The sequence below is a fragment of the Mobula hypostoma genome, chromosome 2 (genome assembly GCF_963921235.1).
Source record: "Mobula hypostoma chromosome 2, sMobHyp1.1, whole genome shotgun sequence".
In the NCBI taxonomy this organism is placed as follows: domain Eukaryota; kingdom Metazoa; phylum Chordata; class Chondrichthyes; order Myliobatiformes; family Myliobatidae; genus Mobula; species Mobula hypostoma.
In genome coordinates, this window is record NC_086098.1 from 137,892,960 (window position 1) to 137,914,585 (window position 21,626).

Here is a 21,626-nt window from a genome sequence, read left to right on the forward strand (position 1 = left end):
ACGGGGGTAGGTGGTTCAAACAGCAACTGTAATAAAAGTTACAATTACAACATCAGCAAATCCATAGTGGACGGGTTAGACAGCACGTATTAACTTGAGCTTTTCGTTGTTACCCAAGCTAAAGGTCTGCCTTGTCAAAGTCATTTTGTTGTCGAACGGCATGCCATACGTGTCATTATATACTACCTTGAAATGTATTTTCTTGCAGGCATATACAGGAATATAAACAAATACAATAGAATTTATGAAAAGCTACACGTAAAAGATTGACAAACAACCAACGTGCAAAAGAAGCCAAACTGTGCAAATAAAAAATAAATTATCCTGAGAACTGTGGAGTCCTAGAAGGTGTTTCTGTAGGTTGTGGAAACATTCAGAGTTAGGGTGTGAAGTTATCCAACCTGGTTCAGGAGCCTGATGTTTGAAGGGTAATACCGGTTTTGGAACCTGGTGGTGTGGGACCCAAGACCCCTGTATCTTCTACCTAATTGTAGCAGCAAGAAGACAGCATAGTCTGGATGCTTGGGTTCCTTCATGATGAACGTTGCTTTGTGCTGCTCAGTGGTGGGGAAGCTTTGCTTGCGATGGACTGGACTGTAGACCTCTCTGTGGAGTAGTTTGTTACATTAGCAGCTTACAAATTACTTAGAATGAAAGGATTAACATCTTGCCAGACGGGTTTACTTTGAAGCCAAGTGGAATTTAGTTATCTTTAAAACACAATTTTCTACAATACTGGAGAAGGTTTGAAATACTCAAGGGGTCAGGGAGCAGCTGTGAAGCATCAGAAACAGATTTAATATCTTAGGTCAATGACACATCATCAGAACTTGCACTACTCAGCACAGATTTCCACTCACTTTTCCAGCTCCGATAGCCTTTAACCTGATAAGTTAACTGTGTTTCTTACTCAATACAATAAGCTGCCTCACCAACTGAACATCTACAGCATTATTTTATCTTTATTATTCTGACATTGCTCTCCACATCATCATCAACAAGGCTGGAATCCAGACTGAAATGCAGAGCAAGCAGATTTGCATCTAGATGAAAAACAAGCAGTAAACTAATAAAAAGTTCAATACAACTAATAAATTTGTCTTACTATATCAATCAGCAAGTTCCTTTGAATAATTATGTAGGGACTGCAAAAATATGAAATCAATGATCACAGGCTCATGGAGGAAAATACTATTGATAGAACATAGAATAGTACAGCACAGGACAGGCCCTTCGGCCCACATTGTTGTGCTGACCCCTAAACCCTGCCTCCCATATAACCTTAAATTCCTCCATATACCTGTCTGGTAGTCTCTTAAATTTCACTAGTGTATCTGCCTCCACCACTGACTCAGGCAGTGTATTCCACGCACCAACCACTGAGTAAAAAACCTTCCTCTAATATCCCCCTTGAACTTCCCACACTTTACCTTAAAGCCATGTCCCCTTGTATTGAGCAGTGGTGCCCTGGGGAAGAGGCACTGGCTATCCACTCTATCTATTCCTCTTAATATCTTGTATACCTCTATCATGTCTCCTCTCATCCTCCTTCTCTCCAAAGAGTAAAGTCCTAGCTCCCTTAATCTCTGATCATAATGCATACTCTCTAAACCAGGCAGCATCCTAGTAAATCTCCTTTGTACCCTTTCCAATGCTTCCACATCCTTCCTATAGTGAGGCGACCAGAACTGGACACAGTACTTCAAGTGTGGCCTAACCAGAGTTTTATAGAGCTGCATCATTACCTTGTGACTCTTAAACTCTATCCCTCGACTTATGAAAGCTAACACCCCATAAGCTTTCTTAACTACCCTATCTACCTGTGAGGCAACTTTCAGGGATCTGTGGGCATGTACACCGAGATCCCTCTGCTCCTCCACACCACCAAGTATCCTGCCATTTACTTTGTACTCTGCCTTGGAGTTTGCCCTTCCAAAGTGTACCACCTCACACTTCTCCGGGTTGAACTCCATCTGCCACTTCTCAGCCCACTTCTGCAACCTATCAATGTCTCTCTGCAATCTTTGACAATCCTCTACACATCTACAACACCATCAACGTTTGTATCAACTGCTATATAAATGGCAAGTTTGCAGACATGATAGATTGAGCACATTGACTGACCTTTGCTTCTGTAGGCCAGATCTGCATGTGGTAGATACAAAAGTTGAAACTGTTCTCTTAGCTGCTTTCTTATCATTGAGAGAGGATTTTAACAGGCTTAGCAAATTGCTGCAGCACAGGCAAGTTCACTTCGAAGTCTAAAAGCTGCAAATGCAGGACATATTACTGCTTAAAAATCCAAGTATAAAGGTTCTTGCCTTCAATGGTCCCTAGTAAGTGCTGCAGGAAACACCCTGGATGTAAGTTTCACTGTTTGTTCCATAATTGGGATAGTCCCTCAGCAAAGCATTGAACTTGAGGTAGCAGTGGGTTTCATGAGATGGGCTTTTGCAGAATTGGATCTTCAGTGAGCATTAATTGATCAGCTTTTCTGCACAATTTCCCAAGTTGAGAGTTTATTCAGTTCTATCTCAGTGGTGTGGCAGTTCTTTTGCCAGTATATAGATTCTGGGTTCTGGCTCAGACCATGCAAGGCTACCACATGGCTAATGTGGCAAAATAAAAGGAGGTTGGAAATAACTACCCCAATATTGTCAAGATTCCAGCTGACACCATTTTTAGGTACCTGTTTGCTCCTGACGGCAGTTTTCCATTGCAAAACGGAATCTACTTTAAACGAGTAGCTAAGACCTTGAATGCAATCCTCAGGCACACATGGGCTTGGCATACCATCTTCATAGTCCCAATGTATGTCCAAATGACATTTAACTGCAAAAGTGTTTTTGTGAAACTGGGCAATAAAAAGGGAGGCAGCTCTGTGGCATAGCTAGTGGAGCTTCTACCGCTCAGCTCCAGCGAGCCAAGTTCGATTACAATTGCTGGTGATATTCGTGTGGAGTTCTCCCTGTGACAGCACGAGTACCCTACCAAAGTATTCAGATTTCCTCCTGTATCCCCCAGGTGTGATGCTGGTAGGTTAAGGGGCCACTGTAAATTACCCTTTGAGTGTGGGTGATTGGTGGAACCTGGGAGGAGTTGGAGGTGGGGAGAATAAAGTGGAGTTATTGTAAATTGGTGCATGATGGTCAGTGTGTCCAAGTACTCATTTATTTGCTGTTATAATTTTACAGTGAGTCATGGGTACATGGAATGCACTGCCAGGGGTGGTGGTAGAGGCAGACACATTAGGGACATTGAAGAAACTCTTGGGTAGGTGCATGAATGATAGGAAAATAATAAGTACTTTATTGATCCCAAGTGGGAAATTCTTTTGTTACAGCAGCAACATTTAAAAACACACTTAGCAGTGTGCAGATTTAACTAATAAAATACAGAATAATAATACACACAATAATGTGCAATAATAATGTATAAAATAATAAAACAGAGACTATTGTACTATGATGTGTGTCGCACAGAGATGAACTGTTGTATGTATATACTTACCGCATTTGGTAGGAAATGGAGGGGGGGGGTATGTAGAAGGAAAGGTTAGATTGACTTAAAAGGTCAGCAGAATATTGTGGACCATAGGGCTTGTGCTGGTCTGTAATAATCTCATCGAGTTGCAGCCAATAAATTCTATTCAAAGCTCCAACACAGTTACAACTCCCCAACACCTCCTCTGCCAAGACTGTACCATGTTGAACTCTCACCCCCTCCACAGGAGTCCCACAGTCCTGCTTTCCAAGTCCTGTCTCCTGATACATCTGTTTGGCTAAAGGCCAATATCTCCAAGTTGGGACACCAAATCAGGACAGAAGAATTGGTGAGCTTCAGGTGAAATTTCTCCTCTAGTGAATGTCAGGAGTTGTTCTTTTATAGCCAGACTTTGAATAGATGCTAAACCAGGGGTTCCTGATCTTTTTTTTTGCCATGGACCAATACCATTAAGCAAGGGATCCCAGGCTGGAAAGCCCTGTGTTAAACCCTGACACAAGTCCCAATCTATACCCAATAGCCCTAAGGATTTGACTGCATGTTTAATGCAGAAAACTGCTTCAGGTTTATTTTTCAATATAATATTTGTAGCCTGGTTGTTGGGCGCGAGTGCTTTGAGACTTCACAGCTGTGTGACCAATCCAACGTCGAAGCAGTTTCAAAATAAAAGGCTGCGTGGCAATGTGAAACCACACCTCAGCTTAGAAACATAGATCTCAAAAAAGTAATTGCTGAAGTCTGATTTTCAGTGACTCTGCTACTCAGAAGGTTAGGACAGAAGTAACTACAAAGGTAAAGTGTCATAATTCAAATCAGAAACCTGCTCAAGCAGGGGAACTGCCAATCTGTGAGAAAACGGAATTTTCCGCAACCACAACCTGGCTGCAGTTGCAGAGAAGCAGAGGAAATAAGTGTGCCTGCAGTGACCATGAGGATTTGGAGGAGACATACAGCATTACGAAGTGAATTATCCTGACTAGGCAAGTTACTGGATTGGCTGACTGCTCCAGTGGAAAGTAAAGCTGACACGTTCAGGAGCTGATTGACCCTGGTCAGTATCCAGGTTCCATCTGAACATAATCCAACATGCTGGCACAAACGGTGAGAATTTTTCGGCCTCGGTTCCCATGGACATTGGTGCAGGTCAGGAGGCTGTGGGTGCACGCTACCCTCCAGGTCATCTGGTAAATCACCTCACTCTTTGTAGGGGTTTGCTGCACTTCCTAAGTCAGTGCGTAGTCTTTTAAAATTTTGGAGCACGGTGTACTAAATTTGAGGGTCATAATTAAGGTTGATAGTGAGAAACTTCACCTCTCCCCACCCCACCCCCCAACCCCATGGTAGACACATCTATCACCAGAGAGCATGGGTTAGGAAATTTTGAAGATTCAGGGAAGAATTTAGGTACTGTTCACAGATGCAGGTGCCACCAAAATTAAGTATCTTGGCACTTGAATTGTTAAGGCAGAGTTGTTAAGGCAGCTGCAAATTAACTTTCGATAAATGGGACTAGTACTGATGAGTACTTAGTTGGTATGGACATGCTGGGGAAGAGGGAGCTGAAGATGCATTTCCCTCTGCTATATAACTACTTCATTGAATGTAAAGCACATTGAGAACTGTTTTATGTGAGAACTATTAGTCATCAATCATAGCATCTCTTGACTGCTTTTAATTAATACACATTGAATTTAACGGTTGCATTTTCCAGAAATGTGGGGCAGTTACTCAGACAGAATACAAGGTGTTGTTCATGCATCAGCTGGGAAAGTTGCTCTCTCCCCTCTCCCATCTTTTAAATCTACTCACCTTCTTTTCTCCAGTCCTGCTGAAGGGCCTCGGCCCAAAACGTCGACTATACTTCCCCCCCACCCCCACCACCAAGTTCCTCCAGTATTGTGTATGTTGCTTGGATGTCCAGCATCTGCAGATTTTCTCTTGTTTCTAATTTACACAGTTACTGACATGATAATTTAAGGTAACAATGGTAACCTGTAACTTCAATCACTGAATGGTGGCAAATGGAAATGCAAGTCTTCCATGAAAGGGAAAACACACTAATTAACAAGATATTAACAAAGTGTAAAAATTTTTTGCTTAACCATGCAAATTTAATGATATAACCAAGCATTCTTTTTCCTTTCCATTGTTTAAAACATGATTTTTACCTGACTTTTTCTAAACTTGATAAAAGGTCATTGACTGAAGAAACACTACTTTTCTCTCTGACCTGTTAAACATTTCTAGTTAAACATTTTTGTATTCCTTAAACATTTCTAGTGCTTTGTGTTCATTTCCAGACATTGGATTTATCACGAGCAGGAAATGCGAAGGCACAGGAGGTTAGTACAGATGGGTACTTTGATGGTTGCTATGGTAATTAGTATTAATTTAAACAACATTCACTGCATTAATCAATTAAATTAAATTTAATCTTCATTGCAATCAATTCGTCAACCAATGCACAATTCAACTCGATCACAAAATGGATCAATTTTTAAACATTGATTTGATAACTAATTTAACAAAACAGAATTGAGATAAAGATGAAGCAGTGAATCACAATTTCAAAACAATATAACCTCAAAAGGGGCATCATACAAAATATAAATTCCTCAGTGCCTAGAAGGGCTGAGATGGCCTGTTTCCATGCTGTAATTGTTATATGGTTATATGGTTAAAACAATGTGTGCAACAATGAAGAATGCTCATTCCTTTGCACGTACCAATGAATACAGAGTTAGGAGTGTCAAAGGATGGCACAGAACATGTTTACAGCTTTATTTGACCCAATACGTGAAATATACGGCAAAAGAGAATCTAGCATAACCCCAATCACCATCAAAAAAAAAACTATGGAAAGGCAATGCAAATCCATTTGAATTATTCTTAATCTCATTATTATTGAGAGTTGAGCACATCTATATGAAACGTTGCGGGGAAGCAACATCCGTCATCAAGGACCCCCATCATCCAGACCATGCTCTCTTGCTGCTGCCTTCAGTAAGGTGGTACAGGAGTCCCAGAACCCACAGCACCAGGGTCAGGAACAGTTGTAAACTCTCAACCATCAGGCTCTTGAACCAGTGGGAATAACTTCACTCATCCAATCACTCAACTGTTCCCTCAACCTATGGACTCACTTTCAAAAGGATGCTTCTTCTCATGATCTCAACATTCATGCTTATTTATTATTTTCTTCTTCTTCTTTTGTATTTGCACAATTTGTAGTCTTTTGCACATTGATTACATGCCTGTCTTGTTGGGTGTGAACTTTTGCTAATTCTATTATGTTTCTTGGATTTAAGGAGTATGCCCACAAGAAAACAAAACTCCGGGTGTCATTTGTACTTTGATAATTCATTTTCTTTGAACTTCAATACTGCGACTCTGCACAAGCCTCAGCCTCATCACCATCAGTGAAAGCCTGCTAAAAACAAACACAACTCTTCATACACAGCAGATATGATTGCTCCAATTCTATTCAACTAACAAGAAACACTGAATTCCTGTAAAGTACAAGGACAATTCAATCCATTATGTTCATCCAGCTAATTTCACAGTGTGCCACAAGGGACAGAACCATTCCAGCTACAGCTAAAATTCACTTCCTGTAACCCTCAGATAGGCAGAATTAGAAATAAAGCAATTGAAAGTCTATTGCTCAAGCAACAAGCAAATTCAGCACAGTGATAAGACCAGCAAGCTGATAACATCACCCAAAGGAGTGAAGTGTCAAGGTCATTTTCTTGTTGTAGTGCTGGAACAGGGAGGACTGCTGACGTTGTGCAGGCAACACCTTGGTGGAGGGTTGAGAGCTTAGTGCAAATGCTCAGCTTGTGTTAGTGAGACCATGTGTGGAACTCGCATTGATCTCCTTATCCAAGGATATATGGAACTGGAGTCAGTTCAGAGAAGATTCAGAAGGCCAATTCCTGCAATGAAGGAACAAGGAATGATAAAGCAGCTTGGGCCTCTACTCACTGGAGTTTAGTTGCTCTTGATGAAGTACGAGAAACTGTGGCACGTTGTGGACGCAGCTTAATCCATTATGAAACAGTCTCTCCTCCTCTGACAGTCAACACTTCCCTCTGCCTTGTGAAAGCAGCCAACGTAATCATGGGCCACTCCCACCCCAGTTATTCTCTCTTCTCCCTCTCCCAGCAGAAGATATGAAGCTTGGAAACAAGTTCAGCAATCTCAAGTAAATAAGTGCCACTGACAAACACACAAGAATGCTGCCTGACCAGCATTGTGTGTGCATTGCTCGGATTTCCAGCATCTGCAGATTTTCTCGTTTGTAACTTCCACTGCTTCCCCTTTGTCTATCTGGCCTGTTATTTCCAATAAATCTATCTTCATTGTGGTGCACACACAGCTGCATAACAAGCCTTCTATTCAACTAACGCTTGCCATCTGTGAGAACAAGCTGGCATTTTCATGAATACACTTACTCCCACAGCCAGTTCATTCAGCCGCTGCTCAGTTCGCAGACATCTTCCTCATTGATCTAGATCTGACGAAGGGTCTCGGCCTGAAACGTCAACTGTACCTCTTCCTAGAGATGCTGCCTGGCCTGCTGCGTTCACCAGCAACTTTGATGTGTGTAGCCTGAACTTCCAGCATCTGCAGAATTCCTCGTGTTTGCAGTTATCTCATATTACCATTTCCACCCAGATATTCACAAGCTCTGTAATTAATAAGTACAGATCCAAGGACAGTTGTAGTCTTTGCTCTTCTCCAAACAACTCAAGCATGGATTTCTACAGCACAGCATGGGTTTAACATAACACAACTGAGTCAACACAGTTAACCTACAGATCTGAGCAGTTAGCTCAAAAATCACACGGCAAAATTGACAAATTCCAGCCAAGCTCAAGTTGAAATTAGTATTTTGACTCAGTTCTCATCTTCCACAGGAAAAGAATTTAAAATGTTCACTACACAGTAACACTTGCTTATATAGTCCCACACATTAAGTGCTGTCATGAAGTAATGAGACGTACAAAAAAGCTAATGTTTAAACGAATAAAACATGAGAGAGAACCCATCGATATTTTGTATTAAACATCCCATCATATACACTGGTAGGTACATTGGAAAGATTGCTTTAGATTCAGAGGTAACAGGCTCCCTGTCTGCATCTACAATACCCCTGAAAAACCGAGTGTTTTATCTTCTGCGTTCACAGCCCCTTGTTTGTTATTATTGACTGCCCTTGTGTGCAGAGCCTCAGCATTCTTAAGCATCATCGGTCATAGTGGAGGTACACCAGCATCCAGTCCCCAATTTTGGGCGAGGGATGGTTCTTGGAATATACCTGGACAATAATGACAGTGGGCTGGGTCTTGGTGTCTACAAGGCAAACTTACAAAGGGGCCTGTTGCAGAGGACAGAGGAAGGTGGTGCAGAACACAAAAGATAGTCAATTTCATTAACCTGTGCTCAAGTATGGGTACACCTAAAAAACTTCTGTTTGCAACAGCGTCACAGGCTCGTGGGTCCAAACACAGAATAACTTATACAGGACAGTTAGAAAGAAATATAAAACCAAAACTAGAAACAAGTCCATGGTTGCACAGGACGTGGTCTGCAGTGTTCCATTGCTGAGGTAACTTCACAGAGCTAAGCAACAAGCTTACAAGATGCACATTTAGATAACACCTCTCACAGCTCAAGAGGAAGCACCTTACAGGCGAAGTAACACACAGAAAAATGCTGGAGGCCAAGCAGCATCTATGGAAAAGAATAAATAGCCAAAACGTTTCGGACCAAGACCCTTCGTTAGGACTGGGGAAAAAAAAAGAAGAGAAGTCGGAGGAAGGAGGTAGGGGGAGGGGAGGGGAGGAGAGGAAGAAGTACAAGGTGTTAGGTGAAACTGGGAGAGGGGCAGGGCTGAAGTAAAGAACTGGGAAGATAAAGGGCTGGAGATGAGGGATTCTGATAGGAGGGTGTAAAAGACCATGGGAAAAAGGGAAAGGGGAGGACCACCGGAGGGAAGTAGGGAGATAAGGTGAGAAAGGGAAATGGGAATGGGGAATGGTGATGGAGGGATTACCAGAAATTCAAGAAATCAATGTTCGTGCCATCAGGTGGGACCCTACCCAGATGGAATACAAGGTGTTTCTACTCCAACCTGAGTGTGGCCTCATCGCGGCAGTAGAGGAGACCATGGACTGACATGTCGGAATGGGAATGGGATGTGGAATTGAAATAGGTGGCCACTGGAGGAAATTGCAGTTTTTCCTGGCATAGCTGCTCAGCAAAGCAGTCTCCCACTCAGGCAAAGCAGTGTCCTTAATGAACGTTGTCACAGGAGCAGCCGTAAGTAAATATTTACCAGGACAGCAGGTGGAAACGCTCCGTTCACTTTGGGATCCCCTGTCCAATCAAATGACAGGCTTTGTAATCATCTAGATTCATAGATAAATAACAAAAGGAAGTCAGCATCCACACTATCTGTCAGGACGTGGGGCAGGAAAATGAGAATTTAGATGGTGACAGGAAGTAAAAACAAGACATTGAGGAGAATCAACACAAAATGCTGGAGAAAAGTCATCATTTTGGGTCGAGGTCCATTATCAAGATTGAAAGAGGGGAGACAGCCAGTCTAAAGGTGGGGAAGGAGCCAGCAGGTGAGGGGTGAGTGGGAATGATGCAAGAAACTAGGAGGTGATGAGTGGAAATAATAAAGGACCGAAGATGATAGATTCTGATTGGAGAGCACAGTGTACCATGGAAACAGTAGGGGTTCCCAATTATTTATATCATGGACCCCAACCATTAACCAAGGGGTCCATGGACCTCAGGTTTGGGAACCTATGGAATAAAGAAAAGATGATGAGGCAAATCAAAGGGAGAATACATTCAGGTGATGACCAGATCGAGAGTGCAGGGAGGGAAAGGACAGGAGACAGTGGAATAAGAGGAAACAGGGGAAAGAGGGAAATGATTATTGGAATTTGGAGAAATCAGTGTTAATGCCATCATATTGGAGAGTGGCAAGGCAGAATGAGATGCTGGTCCTCGATATCTGTGCCCAGCTTCATGTTGGCCAATAAAGGAGACATCTAAGTCGTATCTAAGTTGTGCAATCATTGGACCACCCTTACCCATTCCCCCAAACCTCAGATCCGACCGCTCCCCCAATACCATTCCAAATTAAGTTGCCATCTTCCCTTTTGGTTGAGATCTATGCCAGCAAAGTCTATAAATGGCAAAAGATCCTAGCCAATTTACACATAGTAACACCCAGCTAATTAAATTAGATTCCACCCCGCCCCCCCAACCTCAAGTCATTGTTAGAATAACCATCGCCACAATACCGAAAGAGACATCAAAATTATAGAAGCTTCATGCATGCATTTAAATGTCAGTGGCTTTCAGGAACTTTGATATCCAGACCCTCAGAACTAATGGTAAACAGAATTACTGAAATACAACCTTTGGTGACAACAGTTAAGCTATTGCGGTGACGTAACCAAAATATTTACACATGACCTGTTTAAGGAAGATGTGTAGTTAATTTGATTATCTCAAGCCCACATTTCAAGGCAAAATAATCACAAGCAGGTCCCTATAGGTTTACACATGGCAAGTGAAAATTACGTCTGATCCAGAGACTGAACACACAACTTTCCACACTGGTGTGTGTAAGTTAGATATTCTGCATTGGTGTATTGTCTCCTGCCATACCATATGTGGTGGGAGACAAATCGCAGCACCACAGGAACATAAGGTGGCTGGCAAGGGGCGGAGGGTGGCTGGGAATTCACTGTCAGTAGGAGAAGGTCGCTGGAATGGCTCCAACAGCAACAAACTTTGATACTCATAACTCCGGTAGAGGATTCACCAATGGAGAAGGAATCACATGTTGTCAGAGCCCAGAAGGCTTGGCAGAGGCTCATTGGCATTGACATTAAAAGATATTACTGTAAAATTCCAGCAACCTGCTAGTTTACTGTTCAGCATCTGTCTCACCAAGTAATTGTACGTTATTTTATTTAGGGATACTAGACACAGACTTTTCCAGCCCAATTACACCCATATGACCAATTAAACTACTAACCCGTACACCTCCCACGCGGTCACTGAAGGAACATACGAACTCCTTACAGACGGCAGCGGGAACTGAACGCGGGTCACTGGAGCCGTAAATAGATGCACTAACCACTACGATACTGTTTCACCACAGTCCCTGCGACTCAGCAGTGCCTCTGCTCCATCGGGACTCACTGGCCGACGTTTACCCATTACTCACCGGGGCTCCAGTTCCCATGCTCTCCCAAAACTTCCGGTTCACTGGAGAATTTATTATAATTTAAGACTTTAGAAATTTCAGTTTGAGGGGGGGAAATAAATGACAATCTTGATTGAATCTTCTGTTCTCTCCGTTATGAAATGCTTACCTGAAATTTCACATTTAAAATCCTCACAAAAAGTGCAAAGTGCAGCGAAACATACAGATCCACATTAATTACACTTGACTATCTACTGTTGAAATGCTTGCAATGTTTCAGAGTGCATTACAGTCAACCCCTGTGTTAAGACCACTTGGGTAACAGAAATTTGTCCTCATGGAATTCACAAATCAAGACCCAAACATCTGGTATACTTAATAAAATTTTCTCTCACAAGATCTATGTGGAAAACAGTAAATAGTGTTTTGTTCCTAACTCTCATCTCTTGAATCTCATAGCTAAAGCAGCTTCGCACTGCAGAATATTATTCTTCAGACGGTTTTCAGGAATGCAAACCCTGCTCCTCATAACACAGGGGCTGCCCGTCTAAAAATGTCAGTGATCGACAAAGTGACAGGTTCCCATATCAAAAAAAATTCTGTTGTGGGAGAGACAGATTCACAACTCAAATCACTTCTGAGGGCCAGTTGCAAGAACACTACACATTTCCAAGGAATCATTCCTAAGCATCCAGCAGGCAGAGCAGTAAAACATCCTGCCACCAAACTACAGTGCCAATTGACATACGAACCATAACTATTGCCAATGATTCTATACTGCCCATGTTTGGAACCTACCTCCCAGTGTGGGCATAGGCAGGTATTGCCTGTGTATTTGCAGCTCATGGACAAAGATTGTCGTCAGTACCTGTACCAGTCAAAACACCTTCTTATTCAACTCTCATTCTAGGCAACACGCTGTTCTACACGAGAATGTGAGATTTAACCCAAAAACTGACATCCTCCTACAGAAGGTGAACGGGTACTGGAACAATAGTCTAGACAATGAGGCAGGTTTTAAAGGGGAAAAAAATGAAGCTTAGAGTTTAGAACAGAAACTTCAGTTAAAGTCTCCTTCAGATGAAAATAATCAATGTCAAAATGATCAAATTCCGGAATGACTTAGAAGCTGGACTTGGAATGCAAATCAGAGATAGAAAGGATAGGAACATAGATCAGGGGTTCTCAATCTCGGGGGGGGGGTCCATGGACCCCCTCATTTAATAGTATTGGCATAGAAAGGGTTAGGAAGCTGCTCTAGATGGACTGGAAAACAAAGGTGAGAATTTCAGTGCATTGTTTCTCTGGCAGTACTGGAAAATCTGGACCAGCAGGCATAGATGGCAGGCAAGCCAACTGTAAAGCTTGGAGCTGGTACGAGCAAACACGGAGATCATAATGTTCAGGAGACAGCATGGGTTTCAGGCTGCAAGGTTGATTGAGTGGATTACTAATGCATTCAATATTGCAGTTTCTACTGCACCCGCCACCCAGATATCCAGATGCTGCACTGGAAGCTCAGACCAGTCAGGCCATGCAAAAGGTCTGCCATCATGGCTATGGGTTACCTATAGAAATGATGGTAGACACAATGGCCAAGTTTAAGGAGTCATGTGAACATGCAGGTAGGGCATCCGTGTGCAAGTAGATGGAATTAGTCAAAGTTGACGTGATCAGCACAAATGTTGTGTGCTGTTTAATGGCAGCAGTTCCACTCAGGACGAACCTGTACAATTTCTCATAAATTCACCCTTTGTCCTCATGTCCAGTGGGACCTGACTAAATAAATATTATCACGAAGAAAGCACAACAATGCCTCTACTTCCTCAGGAGGCTGTGAAGGTTCAGCATGTCATCAAAAACCTTAGCAAACTTCTATAGTTGTGTGGTGGAAAGTGTGCTGACTGGTTGCATTACGGCCTGGTACAACAACACCAATGTCTTTGAGTGGAAAATCCTACAAAAGGTAGTGGATTCAGCCAACTGCATCATGGGTAAAACCCTCCCAACCAGTGAGCACATCTACATGAAATATTGTCATAGAAAAGCAGCATCCATCATCAAAGATCCTCACCACCCAGGTCATGCTCTTTTCTCACTGCTGCCATCAGGTAGAAGGTACAAGAGCCTCAGGACTCACATCACCAGGTTCAAAAACAGTTACTACCCCTCAACCATCAGGCTCTTGAACAAAAAGGAATAACTATACTCACTTAAGGACTTGTCATTGTTATATGACAGATGTCATATTGTTATTTCATTCTTGTTATTTATTTGTATCTGCATTTGTATAGTTTGCTTACAGTTTACAGATCCTGTTTACAGTTACTATTCTATAGATTTGCTAAGTATACCCACAGAAAAAGAATCTCAGGGTTGTATGTGGTGACATGGATGCACTCTGATGATAAATTTTACTTTGAACTAATAGGGAATACAGAAAACCGGTGGTCACAACTTCACTAAAGGGTCAACTGTTCAGGACAAATGAGAAACTATTTCAGAAGACAGTAAACTACTGAAATTCTTCAACCAAGTGGGGGTGGATGTTCAATTACTGAGAATATTCATGAAAAAGTCACTAATATTAAGGGAATCAAAGGAAGTGGGGCTAGTGCAGGAAAGTGTTGAGGTAAAGGATCAGCACTGAACTTAATCATGTCTCATTTTCTCCCACCAATGCCCTTGCTATTACAGCCATCCAGCCAATAACCATGTTGAAGCAGTACATTCTGCAGTTGGCACAGGAGACAGCCAAGGAATTATGACAACATGATAGTGAGCATTATTACTCTGCTGATGCCTTGCTTATGGCCACATACCAGATGGGTAGAGTTGTGTCACTTACTGGCATTGTGCATGATGGACCAGCCTACAGTTCTGTGCAAGTCTTAGACTATATATACAGTTTGGTTGCCCAAGCCTTCTGCATAGTACTGCAGTAATTTTACATATTATATCACAACTACTTTTGTTACAAAAAAATTCATGACCTATGTTAATGATGATAAACCTGATTCTGATATGGGACTCTATTTCAGACTGAGAGTGGAAAGGGGGCAGGGAGAGGGGAATCATGATTGGGCAAAGGGGAAGTCCACTGCAGTAGTGGGTTTGACAGCTCCTGGCACTGCATTTCCTTGTTGGGACAATCAAAATACAGATGCTGAAAATCTTGGATACAAAAAGAAAATGCTGATAACCCTCGGCAGGTCAGACAGCATCTGTAGACACTTTGCCAGAGCCCTTCTTTCATCAGAAATGCAGTCCCATATGGTGGCAGTTGCAGCTGGGGAAAGCATCGACAGCTCACAGATTGTTCCTTGCCAAGAGTCAGCTGAGTGTATTAGAATACCTGGGTAAGTAAGGCCAACTGAATTCCTTTCTTTTTCAGTAACTTGTCCTACGTCAAGCAGCCTATGTCCAGACTCCTATTTACGTTTTGGTCTCTAAATGCACCCAGCATTTCATCGAGAAGCCAGGTGTCTCAGAAAGGCAGCATCCATTATTAAGGGCCTCCAGCACCCAGGGCATGCCCTTTTCTCACTGTTACCATCAGGTAGGAGGTACAGAAGCCTGAAGTCACACACTCAGTGATTCAGGAACAGCTTCCTCTCCTCTGCCATGATTCCTAAATTGAACCCTTGAACACTACCTCACTTTTTTTTAATATATATTATTTCTGTATTTTGCACAATTTTAATCTATTCAATATATATGTACTGTAATTCATTAATTTTGTTTTCTCTTCTATATTACGTATTGCATTGAACTGCTGCTGCTAAGTTAACTAATTTCACGACACATGCCGGTGATAATAAACCTGATTCTGATTCTGGATTCACCACCTCTAACTTGAAACTGCTACAGAAAGCTCGAGACACTTGTGTTAAGTAGTATCAGTAACTATCAGGCAAGTAAATGATGACACTTTACGACAGAAAGGGTGCTGCTGAACACATGAAATTAAACCAGCATTATCTGTAAACCCAAACTCCAAAATGGCAACAGTGGGATCATGGTGGATACTGTACTCAATTACGAGGCGCCTGCTTTGCTACCACAAGTGTTCACCACTGTCACGCTCATGCGCCACCCATTTGGGATATGATGCAATTTACACCTCAGGATTCCAGGCAAACTACAGAACTACTTTCAAGGCAAAGGGATGATGACCATTTTGGGTCAAGACCCTGCATCAGTCAACCGACCGTCCCTTCTGCTGCCGTTGATGTCGCCTGACCCCATGAATTCCTGCATCACTCTGTTTTGGATCCAGATTCTCGCTTCAGTACAGGCACTAGAGAGTGCAAATGAGGTGGCCAAAGGTACTCAGAATCATAACGTTTCGATTGTTAGCAAGGCTATAGTCACATCTATTAACTAGCCCCAAGGTGTTCACTGTGTGACTGCCAATGCTAGATCACACATTTGAATCATTCATCAACACCACAATGGCCACAATCTGTTTTTTTGCACGTTTCGTTTCAAAGAAGAATTAGTGTCTTCCTCTTCAATTCTGTTCAATACAGGTGACAAAGGAACCCATCCCAGCGGTTTATTTCTTAAATGCTGCAATTATACCAGCCTGAAGTACAATTCCCAAATCAGTCAATACTCACAATGCAAACTACAATCCTACTGATTAGTTATGTGTTCTACTAGTGTCCGTGAAGTTCCAAACCATTAGCATATTGAAATATATGGACTAATGTCAATATTTTCACCGATAATGTAATGCTGGCAATGTGAATCATTGGTTGATACTCTCAAGTATGAAAGCAACGGTCCTGAAATAACAGAATTGTCTTGGGCAAGAACTTAACTCACTAACTTTGAATGTAACGGCAACCATAGGGAATTTAGGAGGTGGCACACTCCCCTGGCACGCGAACTCCCATGACATTCGCTCGCCCCTCAAGCGGGCACACTCCCCGTCCACTCCACAAGCAACGAAAACCCTGACAGCGAGGACGATCATGAGCGAGCCAAGAACTCCGCAAAAGGCATCAGCACATCGGACAGGCCAACAGGTATGACAGTGTGATTCACATTACAGGAACAGCGAACCCCCTAGGAAGTTTCACGGCATATGCCTGTGATATTATACCTAAGTCTGGGTCTGAAGTGTACGTTCGCCGCACGGGAGCGGGTTGGGGTATAGTGTACAAGAGCAGCTCTTGTCTCTTACCTGTCTTAAACTGCAGATGTTTGTCCTCTGTGCCCCCGAAATTTTCCAGCAGGGACAGATACAGTAGCCCGAAAGAGTTCTGGATGCCGAAGACCGAGCCGTTACACCACATGGAAGCCAGCATCACCACCCAGCCCCAGCCCCCCTCGGGAGGGTCTACCTGTCCGGGCACCGTCCCCGGGTCGGGGGCAGAAGGAGGCCCACCGCCGGGATCATGGTTATGTGTGGACTCTCCCCCCGCCAGACGCAGCTGGGTCTCCGAGTTCGCTCCCACCTCGCCATTCAGCGGCTCCTTGCTCTCTGTCAGAGGCTGACGGGCCGATTCACCGTCCCCCGCCTCCTCTTTCTCTTGTCCCTGAACCCCAGCCCCTGACTCCTGACTCTCGCTCATGTCTCAGCCGCGTCTTGGCTGCAGATCAAGACCATCAGCACACCGCAAGCCGCTACAGGCGCTCTGAACCCTGCCTGGCCTCTGTGTCACAGCTGTAAATGCGGCAGAACCCTCCCCACGCCGGAGTCCCGCCTCTCCTCCGCCCGCTTGCTTCTTCCCAACCCGGACTGCCTCCCCTTCCCTTCACAACCAAACACTTCCTCCGCGCACCAGTCGCTGCTTCAGTCTTTTAAATCGATACGAGTGGAACCGCCCTTCGCCGGCTCCCACCAACCATTGGCACCCGCCGAAAGTCTGGCCTCTGCCATTGGCTGCGGTAACTGTCTATCGCCCACGCGGGCTGTATTGCTGATGTTGGATGAAACGGAGCGAGGGGAAGCGAGAGAAGGGTGCAGAACAGTGGGTCGGGGAGAGAGTGTTGAACGTGGCTGAGAATTTGAAGGGAGCAATGTGTAAGGGGGTTGGTTGGCAAGTGAAGTGGGATTAATGGGGGCGTCAGTGACATCTTTTGGTCAGGGCACGGGAGTAAACTCAATGAATCAGAGGCTTTCTATCTTCTGACCACAAGGCCCGCTTGTCGAGCGGGATCACTGCAGGATGGAAGCAACAACTTTCTGCCCCGGTATCACTGAGGAACTTGTCACCAGATTGATGTAAACCGGCTCCATTTCCACATATTCTTCGATCTTCTTTTGCGAGCTTTAAAGCATTTTAATTTGAAAAAGGAAAATTGTAATGTTGAATTCCTTGCCTTAGGGCAGGCAATGAATTCGATTTGTGTTAACGCAAGGCGCGCTCTGAGGAAGTGGACTGAAGGACTGTCAGCTCGCCTGCTCTTCGTTTAGAAGGCGCTCTGACCTTAGCGAGCAGATGGAGACTTCAGTTTAACACTTCGTCCAAAAGATGGCATATTCTGCTAGTGTAGTGTACTCTGTTGGCTAGTGATTGTTCTGCAACCTGAGGCGCACTGGCAAAGCAAAATAGGAGTTAGTAGTGGAGATTTTTTTTTAATGCCTTACTGTAGTCCTGTCTTCTTTTCCACTGTTTGCCTCTCCTCTGTCTCCAATGGAAAATGTGCATCAACCTGTTGACGGGGTAAATTCAGCAACGAACTCTTTCCTTTCCCACGCTACCCCTGTCATAACTACACTTGAGCCTGGCGTGATATGACTATAAAGTGGTTACCAATACCGCTTCCATATTGCCCCAACCCAGCTCCCCCTGCCCCATCAAAAACAAACTGTGAGCTATAAAAGTGTGAGATGGGGATGGACTTAGATTACAGATCTGTCATGAACTCATTGAACGACCGAAAAGTGGTGGTGGGGGGAGCTAAATATCCAGTCCTGTTCCTACCACCAAATGAAAGAAAAATCCAAGTGGTTTTCCTTTCACTTAGTTCCACTGACTGTCGCTCAGAATGTCGGCCTTTAGTCTCTCTCCTTAAACTGGCCCTGAAAAGACTTAACCAGATTCAACCATTGTGATGGGACTGGAGTCACCCTCCGGTCACAGCAGGGAAGAATGGCCTACCTTCGTGCCTGAAGGACAATAGTGAACTGTGGCCTCTTACAATAATCCAGTAATCTTACAGTTATTGTCAGAGGAGAAGGCTACTTTTACTTAGAAAAGTTTGAAATTTGTTTTCCCTTTCATTGCCCTCAATTGAATGATAGGATTTGAATCATTAGATTATGAAGACACGCAGTCCTCTTTTATTGTCATTTAGTAATGCATGCATTAAGAAATGATACAATATTTCCTCCAGTGTGATATCACAAAACACAGGACAGACCAAGACTGAAAAAAAACTAACAAAACCACATAATTATAACATATAGTTACAACAGTGCAACAATACCATAACTTGATGAAGAATAGTCCATGAGCACAGTAAAAAGTTCAAAGTCTCTCAAATGTCCCACATCTCACGCAGACGGGAGAAGGAAGAAAAACTCTCCCTACTATGCCCAACCAGAGTCCAACTCTGAGTCATCCAAAAACTTCGAGCTCTGATCAACTCTCCGACACTGAGTACTGAGCACTATCTCTGTCCGAGCGATTCGACCTCCATCTTGGTCGCCAACAGCAGGTAAAGCCGGGGATTTTGAGGCCTTCCCTCTGGAAGATTCCGGACTGCACAGTAACAACAGCAGCGAACTGGCATTTCAGAAATTTCTCCAGATGTTCCTCTGTGCTTTCACGTCTGTCTCCATCAAATCAGAATTATTATGGATTCATGGTCCAGAACTCCATCTTAATCTAATAATTTAACTACTGCAACAACATCTGACCTTGTGCAAATGTCCTACTTTAAAAAAATGTAGAGCCACCCCACTTGCTTTCCTTTGGTATTGTTTTTGTTAGCCTTGGGAGTGAGTTTGGTCTTTGGGAGGGTAGGGTTAAATTGATTCTGGAAAAAGTTAAAAGGTTGGCATGACACTGTGAGCGGAAGGCCCTGTACTGTGCTATACTGTTCTATGTTCTATGACATATTGATTCCTTTGACCCTATATTGACTGGCTTTGACATTAAAGCCATTTATATGGTTCTAGCTCTCCCTCTTGTAGGATAGCATCTTATCCTGATTTATTTGCTAAAGCTACTCTCTAAAACTGTTCCACAAATATTATCAGATTATGACTCTATTGTTAATCTATTTGCCAACTAAACAAAGTATTTAACTGAGTATCTGTTGACTGTGCAGGTATTTATTGAGATACAGCGTGGAAATGTCCTTGCAGCTCTTTGAGCTGCGCCAATTCAACCCTAGCCTAAACATGAGACCAATGAACCTACTAACCAGTACATTTTTGAACTGTGGGAGGAAACCAGAGCACTTGGAGAAAAACTACACATTTCATGGGGAGGACATACAAACTCCTTACAAAGGACATCAGATTTGAACTCTGAACTATAACCCAAGCTGCAATAGTGTCGGACTAACCACTACACTACCATGACGCCCACCAGTATTCTGGATTGTTCTGGCATTACAAGTTATGGATAATGGATATTAATTAAACGAGAACCAGTCTTTAGGAAATAAAACCTGCTCACAATTTAACTTCAACAGATAGTTTAAGGCTATTGAAACCAATTATTTGGTGTGGGTTATTCTGATTCTCTGTTGGGGAAGACAGTGGAGGACCTTTATGCTAACTGGTGATCATTGAAACTTTCAGAGGGAGCTCAGTGGACATATCTTTAATTAGCACATCATTACAGCACAGATCAGGACATGTTTACATTATGGCCACATGTATATTCAGGAAACTATCCCTCAACACAATAACAAAAGAGGTAAAATTTGGGTGTCTGGAATTTGTACTTAGATGTTCCCAGATCAGTTTCATTTCTTGCCTCTCCCAATGTCCCACTAAGCTCTGGGGACTTATCTACCTTAAAGATTTTTTAAGAGACCCAACACTACCTCTTTTATCTAAAATATCCTAGCATATTAGTATGCTCCACACTGATTTTCCTTAACTTCCATGTCCTTCTTGAGAAAAACTGAAGTGAAGTAATTATGTAGGACCTTATCTACATCCTCCACCTCCAAGCACATGTTCACTCTTTATCTTTAACTACTCCTACCCTTGTCCTATTATCCTCTTGCTCTTAATGTATGTATATAATGCCTGGGATTCCTACTTACCACTTTTCATGGCCCTTACTGGCTTTCCTAATTCCTTTCTTAAGTTCTTTTCTAGCTACTTTATAATCCTCAAGCTTCCTCAACCTTACATATGCTTTCTTTTTCTTCTTGATGAAATTCACATCTCTCAATAGGTTTCAATAGGTACATTTAATGTCAGGGCAATGTATAGAATATACATTATGAAATTCATTTTCTTCGCAAACATCCAAGGTTCCCGAACCTTGCCATTCTCATTATTCTTTCTCACTGGAACGTACCCATCCTGTACTCTGTGTGTTTTGTCTTTTACCACCCTCCAAGTGACAGATTTGGACTTGTCCAAACACAGCTGCTTCCAGTTAACTCTCCCTGGTTCCTGCTTAGTACTCTCGTAATTTGTCTTATTCCAGTTTCATACTCTACCACAAGGTCTGTACTTATCCTTATCTATGGCCATCTTAAAAAATAAGCAGCTATAATCACTATTCCCTGACTGTTCTCTCACTGAAAGGTCAGGCTCATTACCCAACACCAGATCAAGTCTGCCGTTCCTCTTTTCTGACTGTCTATATATTGATTTAAAAATGCTTCCCAGATGCTCCTGACAAATTCTGCCCCATTAAAATTCTTGCACTCAGGAAATGTCAGTCCATATTAGGGA

General features: G+C 42.9%; 1 protein-coding gene and 1 long non-coding RNA gene across 2 annotated transcripts in view; one reads left to right on the plus strand and one right to left on the minus strand.

Moving 5' to 3' along the window:
- LOC134342516 (monocarboxylate transporter 10-like) overlaps positions 1-17,513 on the minus strand; it is a 90,514-nt gene extending 73,001 nt beyond the window's left edge. Inside the window, exon 1 of the mRNA XM_063040753.1 lies at positions 16,935-17,513. Within this exon, the coding sequence (XP_062896823.1) occupies positions 16,935-17,325 (391 nt within the window). The 5' untranslated portion in view covers positions 17,326-17,513. The remainder of the gene's footprint in view (positions 1-16,934) is intronic.
- Positions 17,514-17,575: 62 nt separating this feature from the next.
- The window catches only part of LOC134359537 (uncharacterized), a 53,120-nt gene continuing 49,069 nt past the window's right edge, over positions 17,576-21,626 (plus strand). Inside the window, exon 1 of the long non-coding RNA XR_010021135.1 lies at positions 17,576-17,641. This is a non-coding gene — a long non-coding RNA (uncharacterized LOC134359537). The remainder of the gene's footprint in view (positions 17,642-21,626) is intronic.